This window comes from Cyprinodon variegatus, unplaced genomic scaffold (assembly GCF_000732505.1).
Source record: "Cyprinodon variegatus isolate N-32 unplaced genomic scaffold, C_variegatus-1.0 Scaffold904, whole genome shotgun sequence".
Lineage (NCBI taxonomy): Eukaryota > Metazoa > Chordata > Actinopteri > Cyprinodontiformes > Cyprinodontidae > Cyprinodon > Cyprinodon variegatus.
In genome coordinates this window covers 291,508-307,227 of record NW_015151357.1, presented here as the reverse complement: position 1 = coordinate 307,227, position 15,720 = coordinate 291,508, and the positions used below count along the sequence as shown (strand labels likewise).

Below are 15,720 nucleotides of genomic sequence, written 5' to 3'. Positions count from 1 at the left end.
CTCTGGAGGAGATGCTGAGATCTGCAGCTCAGGTGGGAGAACCTGCTGACAGGAGAACAGTCAACATTGTTCTCCACAAATTTTACCTTGTTTAGGACTAGCGAGAAGAAAGCAGTTAACAAAAGGTGCTTCGATCAGATGGGCGTAAATTTAAACTATTTTTTTTCCATGTAGGAATTAATGTTTTATTTTGAGCATATACATCAATAAAAGCACTGAAGTTTAAATGTCATCTAAATTATTTTCAAGAGGATCAGATGAAAGTTCACATAATTCTTCTTCCTCCTGTCTGCTATTTGTGTTCATGATTTCCTGTGTTTTACCCCTACCTCACATATTTTTTTACAGCACACTAATTCTTTTTTTAAAAAGTGCAAACCATAAATAACAGATTTTAAAACCTATCCTTAAACATGGTCACTTATAAGCACATTTACATCTGTCCACTGAGAAACACTGATGATTGTTTTACAGTGCATGGGATGCCCCTTCCTGACACAACCGGGATTTGATTCGGGGTCTCCCATATTACAGTCAAAGACTTAAACAACTTTACCATCACAGACTTCAGACACACGGACATTCCTTATCCCTTGTTTTGCTCTGTTTTGTTTTTTGGCTTGACTCTGAAATTTAAAACCAAGAAGAAGACACCCCTCAGCTCTAATACAGGCTACTAGGACCTGGCAACCTCTGAGCTATATCTCCCACAAACATTACAGGTGACAACTGTAGGAGATGCCTATCAAACAAATACTCATTGGTTGGAGCCCTGGCCTTAGCTTATCAGAGTTGCTATTCTATTTAACCATGATTTTGCTCAAAGTGACCAATTTGTATTGGTTTGCCCGTTTACCAATACAGATTTTGTAAAAACACTACCAAGTTAGATTGTCTGTTTTAACTAAAAGATTGGTTAGACACATAACTTCCATCCGGATTAAAACCAAAAACTTTTTTTTTTAAATAAAAGTGACTTATTCTTTTCCTTTTGCTCAACAGTGCCCAAGTTACACAAGCACTTTCACTGTTTGCTTGAGCCCATGTCAATAAAATGACAGAAAGCAAACGTTGTACCTGAAAAGATTGTTTTTTCCTTAGACAATTTACACACAAAACCTTACAAAATATTTTATTATACATATCAATAATGAACAATTTCAAAGGAGCTTAAATAAAAAAAAGGAAAACAATTGCAAACATCCCAGATTATATTGCTACCTATAGTTATGCACTGCGCCAGTAGGTGATGTCATGTTTACATGAAGCTACATGAAATGAGTGATAAGTTGAAGCAATTTGGCTACAGGATCCAATGCCTCATGAGGCTTAACTTCTCCATCACTAGTGTGAACAGTACATGAACATTTGTTAAAGCCTGTTTCCTTCCACCAAATATGGTAGAAAAATATAGCAACAAGGTATACAACATTGCTTTTAAGAGATAAATAAAAATTTGCACTTGAAATAAGACAATGCAATTGTGCTTTCTTATTTTATGTGTATGTTGTCATGGTCCATTGGCAAAATGTCTCTTTTACATCCTCAATCCAAGAACAAATGCACTTTTTTTAAGAAAAGATGATTTATCTAGATTTTCAGTTTTTCCGGTGTATGATATGTGGCACCTATTATGGTGACCGAGGGCGCACTTCTGCCGTAGCATAGGTGTCCATAACGATTTCAGGTATTCAGTAAGTTCACCTCGCTGTAGAACTCACATTTGGTTCAAGCCATGATGGTTTTTAAGCTTTTATATCTCCAGTGGACCAACTCCTGTGATGCTGCTTTTGCGTCAGATTTACAGATGTACGAGAAACGGGGAGTACAAAGGTTCTCGGGATTTTAGAGTGTATATAATGAAATGCAGGTAAATGTGTACATTTTTTAATCCGTTAAAATGTAGCTAATTAAGTAAAATTAGCGTATTAAAGTCCCAGCCCAAATGTTTATGCACCAGTATACTTACCCAAATGAATTATGGGTGGTCCTCTCATGTCAGAGGGGGAAAAAAAGCACATCATTAACTTTCTTTATGTAACAAAAGGCCAGAGAACCAGTACTTGTATGCGAGCTTAAATGTACCACTCATGACAGTAACAAAGTTTTATTGCTAACAATTTAATTTAAAAACATTTCTGTCTCTCTGTAGCAAAGAAGCTTCCAAAGAACGAGCCTCAGGGCGGAGCAGCACAAGGGGGGCGGACAAGAACCGGTGTGGATCTACAAGAGGCGACCCCAGCGGGCCGCAGCAGCCAGTGCTGTGGCGGTCATTAGCAAGTGCAAAACGATGAACTTAGAGAACGAGCCGTGAACATCATTTTAAGGACAACATGTAGCTAAAACACCGGCAGGCAGGAGAAGGCAGAGCCTTTCGCTTCTCCTCCTCTATATCTGATAAGACAGATGTGATTATCTGGATCCTCTTGATTAAAAGAACTTTAACAAGAATCATAAGCTATAGGGAACTCCCAGTATCCTTCAGTACTTCTTTCCCGTTTGCCACTGTTTATGTAAAACCTATTCATCTTCTGTGTTGATTCAGCCTTCCTTCACCATTCTCAAACCATGATCCTGAGATTGTTGCTGTTCTATCTGAGCGTATGTGTATTCTCTGACTGAGATGCACACACACGTAGCAGAAATGTAGTATACTTCTTTCATTTCCTTAATTGCAAATCCATATCTAGGCAACAAATATACACACATTAATGCTTAAGTTGCAACAGAGCAATCAAGCTTTTTTCTTTTTTCTTATTATTTTGAAATTTACAATATTAGATACCTGTTTGATTCTGGAATTATCTTACTAGCTACTAATATGTATACTGAGGTCTTTGTTTGCATCTACATATATTTTCAAGATTACCAAGGTCTTAACATGTAAAAAATGTCTGTCTTTAAGGGACAATGTCACAGATATATAAGACACTGAGTTCCACAAACTCAAAGTCTGACTGCCAGCTACTATCCAGATAATCTGACAAGCATGAAAATTCATGCATTTTCCCCTATTTATATATATCCCCCCTATGTATCACGGAGGCTAAGCAGGAGAAAGACTTGGATGAGACGTGGTTAAAAAGCAATTCCCCAACAAATGTGTTTTCTTAAAGAGTAGGATGATTCGATTGCTCATCTGAAGAAAAAACATCTAGTTTCTTTTATTTGTTGTGTCCAGGAAACTAACACCCAAAAGTTGTTGGTCATTTTTTTAAAAGAGAAACATGAAATAACTTGTAAATCAAAAAATAAATAACCCATAAGATTTCTTTTGTTTTGGTTTATTTCCATATTTTTGGATTTAGTTGAACTTTTTTTTTACCTTTGGTCGTTTTGAACTTTTGGATGAAACGCTTTAAAATAAAGATGCATCTCTAAGTTAGAATACAGAGATATATTCGAATTCACTACAACAATTAGACAAAAAATAACATTATGTTTAAGTACTTTAAGGTATCAAATCATCACTTAAAAATTAACAAAAGTAGCTAGTTTAGCTTTTAATGCCGATTGTAATATTACAGCTGTGGTTAGGGTATGTGTTTTAGTCATGAGTGAGCTCTTGTTACCATTTTGTGGTTCTTAAGCTGAAAGTTTGGGAACCTCTGCTTTGGTACACTAAACAGTGGAGTAATTTCTCTCATCCTTGGTTTATCTAAATGTGTTACCTCTTGAAACACTCTTATACGGAAGCCGAGAGCGGTCGTGTACCTCAGATACTTTTTCACGGTGGTTTTCTCGAGAAAACTAGTTAATTTTCTCATTATCTAAACGTAACGAAAGCCGTTTTCTCGTGATAACGAGGTGATGGTTTTCTCATTAAAAAGCTGTTTTCTCGCGATCTCGAGATAATTGGTGTATGTTAAAACTGATTGCATCATTCAACACCACAACAGCAGGAGAGGATTTATAAGTCATAGCAGCCTATGTGTAATTCTGTGTTTAACTTTTAGGTAACGAGACGAAGTTGATGGTTTGATGATTCCACTTCTGATTCATTAGCAATTAGACCCATGCCTCCACTAGCTTATCGCCAGATGTTTTCTGAACAGCCCCGGTGTTACGCCTGTAGTAGGTATAAGATGCATTAACCCCCAAAATGAGTCCAGATTAAAGATTTTCATTGAAAAACAGTCAAATTTGTTTCTACTGCATTACATGCAATCCAATCATCCACCACGACCTGACAATGAGTGAAAAGAAATGGGAAACAAAAAAAAAATATTTACACACACATGGTACCGCGACTGCATAACCACTGGCACTGCAGGCATGGACGAACTGGGAATCCAGGGCTGTTGGCCAGCCTCATTTGTTACTCATACAAGTTAATAATCTCATTAACTTGAGAAATAAATACATAAATTATTTGTTAAGCCATGATAATGATTATGTAATTATCTCGAGGAAACAAAGGACAAAAAAAAAGAAAGTTTGGTATGACCGCTCTCGGCTTCCGTACTCTTAGACTTAGAGACTTAGATTTTATTTAGTCATTTTGTATACACAAGTATAAACAAAAAGATATTTTGTTAAGTACAGCTCTCTGGATTTCAACAACAATATCATTTTTTAAAGTGCAGCCTTGAAAAGGTAAGCGGCAGTGATAAAAACAGTTATGAAAAATAAGATGTAAACATGACTATAGTTAAAGTTCCAGCATTCAGGTTTTTGTTTTGTTTTTTACTACTCCAGCTGCAATCCACACCTTGTAAATCTCTTAAATCTGTCCCCCAAAGCTAAAGCAATCTTTTGCGTGTTTTGCCTTAATTTTCCCTTCCACAAAATGTTTCTGTATTATGTAAGTATCCGACCCTTTGTCAACATGCAGCTTCTTTAGAACTGACCTTTTGTGGCTTATCCTCCTCATTGATCATGTCATTGACTGTCTGTTGGACTGTTATCATCTCTATTATTCTGTGGGCCTTAAAATGGTTTATAATCATAATTCGATCCAGTTTCTACATCCACATGTTCCTGCAGGGTAACAGACACTAACTCCATCTAGAAAGATACACTTCAGAATGTGACCCCAGGCTGTTGTTGCAACAGTAATAACAGCTGTTCAACATTAGGCTCTAACAGTAATAATAATCAGTGTTGATTAAAACTAAATGGTTGGATTATATATCTGTGTTTGAAGATTATAGGAGACAATGGTTTATTAACCATTTTCAAACACTAGATGGTAGCAAAGCCCCTAAATCCCAAAACAATATGGGTGTAGGAGAGGATGTTTAATGTATATGCCCAATTGTTGGTCCATATTAGCACACTAATTAAACACATTTTATATAAAACAGCAACTAGAGTGAGAATACATTTAAAATGTTAGTCTTTTTTTTGTGTTTCATTATATGATTCATACAAGGTCAATTTTTGCACATGTATGCAGACCTATTGATGCTGATGTGCTAGTCTAGTCGGCCATACCAGTCAGAATGGCTTTGTGTAACATTTTCTTCACCTTATTTTTGTAACAGCTGGAGCTGTTTGCTGTGGTGATTTGTGGCTTTTGGAGAAACAGGTTATTTCAGCCAATCTATAGCATTTTAAACTATTTTACACCAAATAGTAGATAATTGCTGTTATTTGAAATAAAAACATTTGGACTCCCATAACTTGTGTAAACAACCTAGACTAAAATGTTTGCAGAATTGTGTTATATGATAAAGCTAATTAAAGAATGATTTTTAAAATGCAATAAATTATGTTTGTAGTTATGTATGTTGAGTTTTATAAAGCTATTAATTAGGTTTATGACAGGGTGGCAAAGTGAAAAGGTCAGAACATAAATTCAAGAGCTCTAATTTACTCCTGCATGTTTTGAATGGTTTGCGACAGTCTGGCCGAGAAAACCAGTAAGTCAAGAAAGAAAACAAAGTGACATATGAGTAAATAAATAAATAGAGCTAATTAAAGCTAGTCTATTCTTTAAAACTCCAAACTCAAAAGTAATGATAGTTTTTTCATTATGAAAAAATCAGTATAATGGGAGGTCAGGAAGAATAATATATTCAAGCATAAATTTACCCCACCTGACGGTTACATGACATATTTTTGGGCATTAATTTATTAGACAAGTTGTTAAAGAAAATAATAATATGCTCTTCTTTTTTTTTTTTACAACTTTTTAAATTACTGTTACTAACTGCAAGTCCCGTCCTTCAGTAGTGACAGAATTTACATCAAAACTTACAAGAGCTTATATATGTCTTGTCTCATAAGGACTAATAAGCATCATCTAAGATAATAAATCATTGGTTCACTGGCCTTTAATGGCAAGAGTAACTCTTTTGAACACTACAAAATTATTCAGAAATTCTATTTACCTTTTGGTTTTGATTACCGTACTATTTAATCCTTCCAGCGACTCCTATCAAAACCCTGTGAACACCTACTTTGAAGTCGCCCTAAAACACAAGGTTGGCTTTAAAAACACTTTGTGTTTCCAAGACATTACAAAACTAACTTATTTAGGTTTAATTTTATGTATATATACATATATATATATATATATATATATATATATATATATATATATATATATATATATATATATATATGACACATCCTTTCAAATAAATGTATTTAGCAATGTCATTTAAACAGGAATCCTAAAGACATTCTTAAAAATGTTTGTCATCTGACTCTCTTCTCCACTAAAAATATCCTGTTGCAGGATATCTGGCCACTATTGTGACCTAAAGCACAAAGAACCTGGAAGCAGCTAGACAATGTTCTAAAGAACACCTGCTTTGACATCCATTAACCGCCCTCTACCCAAAAATATAAAGTTTTTAGACTGGCCTAGTCTACCCAACCCTGTGTGGTTGCTGGTTACCACACGCATGATGGCAGTTCATTAAAACCTGCATTCAGAGTTTTAATGTTTATAATCTGAAATATCAAATTGTCGAGATAACGAGAAAAATAGAGGAAACTGGAAGGAAGGGAAATGTGTTTAAATGCTCTGTTTACAATGAAATGATGAAATTAAAAAGGAATGAGCTGAGCTGATTAACAAGGATTCTGGTTGGGTTTTATTTGATGACATGTTGGTAAAATTAATCAAAATAAAACATTTAGAAATACAGAGGATAGATAAATCAGGTGACTTTAATCAAATTAAAATGGTAAAAAATAATAAAATCATTTCTATTTTTAAATAATTTGCACTCTAGAACGTCTTAATGTACAGCAACACATATAGAGAATTTATCACACACTGCCTCAGAGATATGGGCAGTTTCTGCCCAAAGAAAACTGACTACTCACAGTAAATGATTTCTCATTTGTTGGGCTGTCAGTGAAGATGTGTTCTGTCAAAAAAGAAACTCATTTCATGCTTGGCCTCTGTGAATTATAATGGGCTGAGAGCCCGACTGAAATTGACTGTGTTTAGGGGAGCAGCTTAGCAGAATAATGAAAGTGTAGCCTGGAAAAATAAACATGTCGTTCTAGGTTTGTTTCTTGCTTTTTTTTCTATGTTATACTAAAACAAGTAATTAGGTCAGACAATAATAGTAGTAATTAAATGATAAGCTTTTGTAACTAATAAACATCAGAATATTTAACCTAAAGAAAATGCATAGAAAGCATAAGTTCAGATGCATTTCTTCTATTTTCCAGGGCAGAATGTCATTTAATACCAAGGACACGGGGACGCCCTATCTGGATTGTGTTTTGCGGAGCAGTCTGAGATTTCTGCTGATAGCGATCATATGTGAGATGTGGTACAATAATTGTCTCCTATCTCAAATGAAACATCTGCCACCAGCCAGGGGCTTAGAGAAGAAGGGAACTGACTGCAATAAATGAAGCAGTTGCTGAAAGTGAAGCAATTTTCTAAAATACTGTTTTCTTTGTTGCTTTTTTATTTAACAGCTGTATATTGAAGTCAGCAAGCATTTAAATAGGCGTAATAACTAATTTTAATAATGATTTGAAAATGAAAGGAATAAATATAACTGTGTAAAATGTAGATGCTCTAAATGCATCTTGTATATTGTGTCTCATAAACTATCCAAGGTGCATCTTTCCTATTTGAGATAAGCCCAGACTGTGTCCATGAGGTCCATGATAGGCAAGTGTAAACATTTATTGTGCAGATATTTATATTCCCAATTTATAATCTTAAAGATTTTGTTTTAAAATTGTATCTCTTTTAAGACTGTAGTGCACACACTATATGCACTAAAGATCTTTTTTACCCATATAATGCTGACCTGCAGCAGCTGTTAAGGGTTCCCTCACAATATGGATTAATCTTACATATTATTCAAAAAGCAATAATATAAGAGGATGTTAAGTAATGTTTTCCTGACTTTACTCTGTCTGGCCAAGCTGTCAAAGTCATTGATGAGGTGAAATATTTGGGACAGTGTAAAACTACTGTCCTGTCTCATGTGGGACATTTATAGGCAACATTGTATGAATGTGAACAAGCTAACATGCTTATTTGAAGGTTCTCTATGTGCTTAGTAGCGGTTAAAATTGCATTTTTCAATTATAGAAAAAGCAGCATGCATAAACTGGAGGTGGCTTGCAATGATGGCATGTGGATGGTTCAAGTTGCCATGATGGAGAAGTGCAGTGCAATGATTGTTAATGCCAATTAACAATGTCGAATGTCAATGTGCATGGGTAGGGTAGCAACCTCTGTTGACAATATTTATACTCTGACCAACCCTGCACAAAGCTCAGTTAGATTCTTTTCTAATCTGTGAAATCATTGGCACCTTAATTTATATGGTAATGGAGGAATATCCTACTTTGAGTATGTTTTTTTTTATTGCTTATTCATTTATTTGAAAGATAAGGTATGGAATTTCTACTCCACTTTAAATTTTTTACATTGCAGTCCAACAACATGACGTAAAAAAGGACAGGAGCTAGAAAAAATAAAAATAAATATGAAATATTATTATTGCACAGAATGCAGAAAGCTTTGAAATTATTTCTTTATAGTCATAGCTATAAATATAGATAATATTTTTGTTAAAAGACAAGTTTGAATTTCACTTCCGTTTCATCTAATGAAGGAATGTTTCTAATAAGATATTCATTTTGCTACAATAAAGTATTATTGGCATGTTTGGACTTTTAAGTTTCTCAAAAACTTAAAAGAATCAAATTTATCATTGCCTCTTCAACAGAAACATATTCCTCCCATTGACCAAAGTCTGCCTCTGATAGGTCGATTAGTCGCTTGTGATTGCTGCTTCCCTGGTAAGCTTAAGTAAGAAGAACTAGCACATCCAACAGGAATCTCTTTCTGTAAGTTCTGGACTCATTTCAAACTGAGAAACTCCCACGAAGAGAAAAGACAATAAGGAGAAAATTATTGATACAATTACTTGGTCTTTGGTGCTCAGACCTTGACAGGAAACAGTGCTTAATTTCTATAGATATGCATGAACAGGAGTAAAGAATAGGGCTGTTTCCACCCAGGCCTGAAACTGGTGGTGGAGTGGAGATAGATGAAGTTGGTCAGTCTGTAGACTGCTGGTTAGCGAGACGGTATGCTTAGCTTTATGGGGAGATCCAGTGGACTGCGTGAGCTGATACTAGAGCTTCACTCAGGGACCTGGAAGATGGAATTCCAGTTGGATAACACAAGTTGAGAGAACCTGTCCATGATGAGCAAGCATGAAGCGACAGTGGAGAGGAAAAACTCCCCGTTGGGAAGAAACCTCTGGCAGAACCAGGCTCAACATGGTTGTCTTCTGCCGGACCGGTTAAGATGAGACAGGGAACGCAGTAAGAGTCCTATGTATATGTCAAATATTTTAAAAATACTTCAAAGTTCAGCGTAGGCCAGCGTTTTAGGAGATTCTGGGACGTAACGTCAGGCATACGCTGGCTGAATCGGCAAGGTTTGACAGGGCCCTAAGGTACCCAATTCCCTGGGTTTGAACTGATAACTTTTCTAGAAGTGATCTTTCTACCTAAAGATTAGCTGTGTGGGAAGGGATTTTTCCAGTCAGCCGAGCTGAGAGAAAAAACAGCTGGAGCAGCATTATTACCTCAATATTATCCAATATTGAGGTACTTTTGTTCTATAATGGTGGTGCTGGTGTCAAAAGCTGAGAGAATAAAAAATATACTATGAAGTCATAGTTTTTCATTCTAGTCTAAATTATTGAGACAACTAGTGCAGTACTTCTTTGGTTATATTTTTTCAGTAGCAGTAAAACAGATCCTAATGATGTATATAATGATTAAATTCTTAATTATATGAATGACTTGAGTTTTTATAATCTTTTGAAACTTCTCTATCTTTGATTGATTTTAAAGCTTCTAGCACCTCATATTAATGTCTATATGTATTATACAGATGCATATATTGAGATTAACATTAAGATATGTAATAAGGAAAACTCAGCAAAGATTAATAATTCATTTATCAGAGGCATTTTTATAGAGAGTGACTCTGTTTTGATAGATTGAGTGACTGACTAGTTAAATCCTGCTACAGAACTTCGTCCTCAGCCAATCTCCGCCATACTGCTGCGGTCCATTGCTTTCCTGGAAAAGACTCAAGTAAACATCAGTGACACTGACCCCTAAAAGAACAGAATGTACAAAGATAAGTACTTTTACCAAGGACACATCATGGTCTAATTTTCATCACTTGCCTTTCTGAGAGTCAGTCACACTCTTTCATTGTGAGCTTGTCAGCCTGAGGTTGCCCGTAAAGGTTTTTAGGGAATGATCTCTCTTAGATCTAAATATGTTTAATAAAAATGAGCAGAGGGCTTTCAAACAAACCAAAGAAAATTGTGAATAACTTTTGAACAAAACTACTACAATTGCATTTTTATTGCTTTCTGTTTTACCAAAACATTAGCTTTTCTACTTCATGCATACTTTTTACTTATTAGTCGACTGGATACATTTCTTCAAGAAAATAAGTTTATTGCACAAGTAACAAAGTCCAGGAGTTAATGTTGGAGTCAGCAACACAGTGTTATGTATGTTTAAAGGAAAAAAGCTTTTTATTTCATCCAAAGTGAATATTTTACCATATTATTTGTCACATATTTGTGTTCTCATACATTTAATAACTAAAGTATTTTGTGACATATACTGTGTGTTACACATGCAATTGTATGCAACTCTATGTTTTAGGTTTTATAATGGAGAGCTTCAGCCGTTCACTACATTTGTATAGCTTTTGTGTTTTGTAGTTCTTTGACCTGTAGTCCTAATTTGACCAGTGTTGTTTATGTGTGTATCTGTCGCAAAATGAAATCTGTAACATTGAAGACTGTCTAAATTCAGCATAGCTGTCTGGAGTGTTTTTCTAACCACAATTGTGTTCTTACAGTTGACCCTACAAAAGGTGAAGGAAAAGGGAACTAAAAGCTACAATTATATGTATGAATCAGCCTTGGAATCTGATAGCAGACTTCTTTGAACCAGCAGACTGAGAAGTCATGGAGTTAGCTGTAAAGACAAGGCCATCTTCCATCTTCTCCCGCTTATTTCGTCAGGGTCGCGGTGGTGCCAGTACCTAGCTCTGGCAGTCTCTGGGCGAGAGCGAAATTACACCCTGGACACCAGTCTGTCACAGGGCAACACAGAGACACACAACCATGCACACATAAACTCCCACCCAAGGACAATTTTGAGTTGACAATTTACATAAAAGTCATGTTTTGAACTGTTGGAGGATGCGGGAGTACCCGGGGAGAACCCATGTATGCATGGGGAGAACATTCAAACTCCATGCAGAAAGACCTTAGGTTGGCTACCTACTCTGGCGTCTGTGTGCTCTCCTCCCTATGGTGGTGTCTGGTTCTGGCCCCTTTTGTTTTTTTTGCATGAAAAGTCACCTTTTTATCCTGAAAGCTTGACTGATGTTTTTTTTGTGTGTGAATTATTTTCAGAAAAAAAAACCTCTTCAGTTCAAAGAAGAAGTCCTTTTCATTTCCTGACATTTGTCACCTTAAAAAGAAATAAGGTTTATATATCTAACTGGGCCTACATTTTTAGCCTGGCCAGCCAGATTGAGTTATGCCCATTAGAGCATACTCACTTAAGACCTTTTTAAATCAGTCAAGCTGGCCAGGCTACTAGTCTTTTACATTGTCTGCAGACAACACGTGAAATCCAACGGTCACACAAAGAAGAGAATAAGTGAGATACATTTTAGATCAGCAATAGCTGTAAATAACTAAGTCAGATTGGGAATACTGTAGTCAAGCTCAAATACTCTTCAACACTGAGGGTTGCTCTATTCCATGTTGTGAAGTGTAGCCATTATGTGGATATGGCTTTCACAGTAGTGCCATCCTTGTCTTTTACCTTCCCACTCCATCTTTTTAAAATGAACCGCTGGCATCCTGAAAGTGTTATCTCAATCAAACATTAAAGTTGAAAGGCAAAAGATGAGTTAGGTTTAAATAAATAAAAAAAACACATACACACATTGCCATGGTGACGAGGTCGGGCTAAAACGCGCTGCTCTGTGTCATGGCCAATTTCTTGGTGATTCTGAGCACAGTAGAATAAAAATGTTCTTTAATGAAAGCACTCAAGATGATGACGGAGCCGAGGGCTGTTATTAAGTCTGATGGAGGGAGCATGACGACTGGTCTGAATGTAGCCCACACACATTTTTATTCTAACCTTAACAGCAGGAGGCTGATTCTTCTTCACTGAAGGTGCCCGGTTTACATACGTTTGTTTAGGTTTTCGTTTGACTCTGCATGGAGAAGCGAAGACACGAGTACAAACACATGAGCTTATTTATTTTTAGGGCAGATGCCTTATGGTGAGGTCAAGCAGGGCGTCAAAGGACTCTAATACGAAGGACATAGCTCAAACTCCAAGCACAGTATGTTTCCACCATTCATGCATCACTATCTGGTTGACAGCTGAATTAGACACACACACAGGCGAGCTGGCCGCCGTGCACACTGGCATGTCCTGATGTCACTGTACTCCCCGAGTCATCTACAGGCATCTGCTTTTGAATGCAGCCCAAAAATGTTAATGAGAGGCTATGACAGGGCTGGGATTGTGAAATGATGCCTGGTGATAGGACCTACCATACACGACACAAATAAAACCTAGATGTGGAGGGGGTTGGAGATGTCACGGAGAGACAACATTGTCCTCTAACTCCCCTGGCTGTTTATTGTAACCCATAAGGCCAATGAGCCGGAACAGGTTTGTAGTGAAAATGTTTACATGTAAACATCAGCATTGTTCTTAAGCTTTGGCATCCCATTAACTATTTTGGAATGACCAATATAAAGCAATTTAACTAAAGTGTTTGAATAAACAAATAATGTAAACTATGCAATAGGGTAGTCTTAGCACCAGCTGCTTCAGTCTTCGGTCTTTTGTGCCTTCTAACAGGTTTTCTTCATCGACGGCCCTTTATTTAGCCCCAACCTCCCATCAACTCTCAGCAGGTTCCCTGTTAGACCATAGCTTGCTAAAAGTGTGTTGATGATGCCGAAAGTATTTCACCTGGGAATAATTTCAATTCAGGTTATTTATATAGCGCCAATTCACAACACATGTCTTCTCAAGGCACTTTACAGTTCAGCATATCATCCAGTCAAATTGATTCAAAGTTTTCTATCTAAGGAATAATGGAATGTGCCGTTAAAGTGTGTTTACGCCAAATTCGATTCCAGTATTTGCATGGTGGGCAACAAGCTCAGCTCCTGGCTCTTCACTGCGTCATCAAATCGGAGAAGCTTCTATTCGGTATTTAAGTTTTAACATACCGGTAACATGGCAGACCTGGATTTTACAGGTTTTAAACTTGTTAATTTGGCCAATTACCTATTCCCTTCATATTCAGCTGTTCCTACCACTGTTATATTTACAGTAGGAAGCATAGAAAACCATTGTCCACTCTTATTTTCCCAGAATGAATTGTTGATTAAATATTATGACAAAGATTGTGCTGTGCCTAAAATCTTGAGTTTATATCAGCAGTGGTTCTTGCTTGAATGCCCTTCTTGGCAAGCCACAGATTCTTGAAAAAGTAACAAGAGAAGATTTCTTAGTCGCTGGGTAGGCAGAGAGGAAGAGCATTAACAGTCTGATACAGTGGAAGAAAATTTCAGTCAGGATAGACGTTTCTTCTTGGCTCTACCTTTGCCACACTGAGGAGCCTTATGCCTTATCTAAAATACTTAGGTTATCCTGAGCTATTTTTCCATTTGTGCTGCTGTAGGCTTCGACTGCTGGAGGACTTAAGTGCTATTTATACTCCCTGCAGCAGTGAGTCGCAATGAGCTTGTCTGAGATATTTTTGATTTATGCCCAATATTGAAGCATGGTCTGCGCTATGTTATTCCATGCCACAATGCAAGAGGGACAATCACAGACTAGCTGTGGGTTGAGAGATGGCCGAGGCGGTGAGGAAGTTTGGGCAAGTTTGTGCAAAAAACGGAGGGACATGAGAAAAAGAGCGGGAATCCAGGTGGAAAAAGGGGTCCCAGCTTTCTCGCGCAACTAGCTCACCTCGCTCTTCTAGCTGTTCCATCTTTATGAGTCGTTTTACACAATGGTGGTCATACAAACAAAACAAGGTACCAAACAGGTAATACGCATATAGTAGAGCGGATGTAGATTTGACCAATCAGAGGCCTCCTGTCTGTGGCACTGTCTGCGGTCACACACAATTTTGGAGAGGTGTACCAGAGTGTCTATGGAAGGGGCGGGGGCATATCTGCGTTAACTGCGACACATGCAGACAACGTTAGTAGCTTCATCCGGTGTGTACCTGTCTGGCTCTGACACAATCCTGGAGAAAGGTGTCAGCTGTGGTCCTGCCATCAACGCCTTTGCTTTTAGATATTGGAGCTTGGCTTGTTTTTAAGTGTAGTTCTATTTCTCTGACTGTGACTGGATGGATGTGCTTTCTTTCATCCTCTGAAATGGGAACTGGATGGGACCGCCTGTGGAGCAGATTGACAGCTGCCAGCTTCTTTTTCTATATCTGCTTCTGTCTCCCTGAACCCCAGTTGGCCTCCGCAGATGGCTAGAGGTGCTAGAGGTGTCTTCCTGTTAAAAGGGAGTTTTCCTCTCGACTGCCACTGCAAACATGCTTAGTCTGAGTGATTGCTTTCGAATTAATGAGTCAATGCAATCAATTGGTTTTCCTAAGATAAAAAACTTTGAGCCATTTTGACTAATCTGGTTAAATTTGTCACTTTAAAGTGCCTTGAGGTGACTTGTTGTGAATTGGTGCTATATAAATAAATTGAATTGAATTACTTTTTCAAGAAAAGCAAAAATCTCTTCTTTTAAAAGTCTTCCAAAAATGGCTTTCAGGCTCCTAATTGATGTTTTATATTAAAAATTATTTGCTATCACTGTATTATAATTCAGTTCAAGTTTGATCTATTTGCCATTTTGTTTCAATCTAAAGTTCTCTTAATGCCAAAATATATATATAAAAAATTGACAGTGTTTTGATGAAGATTTCATTATTCAACATAAAAGTTTAAAAAAATACTTGTTTAGCATTAAAAACGAACTTACAGGTTTTACCAGTACTGGCATTTTTCGATTTTGAACTACAGCTGATCAGCTCTTTAAAGACTTTGAAATAAAACAGTTAGATCTGAACAGGGATATGGGACCAGATCCAAACCAGACACATTATTTCTCTCTTATTGTCCAGCATCAAATTTCTTATTATTGGTGTGCATGACAAGTAAGAGAAAAAACTGTAATGCAATT

General features: G+C 36.8%; 1 protein-coding gene across 1 annotated transcript in view; it reads left to right on the top strand.

The window, feature by feature from the left end:
- The window catches only part of LOC107099752 (ras-related protein Rab-5C), an 8,930-nt gene extending 5,653 nt beyond the window's left edge, over positions 1–3,277 (top strand). Inside the window, exon 6 of the mRNA XM_015398009.1 lies at positions 2,153–3,277. Coding sequence (XP_015253495.1) covers positions 2,153–2,277 — 125 coding nt within the window. The 3' untranslated portion in view covers positions 2,278–3,277. The remainder of the gene's footprint in view (positions 1–2,152) is intronic.
- The last annotated feature ends 12,443 nt before the right edge of the window (positions 3,278–15,720 follow it).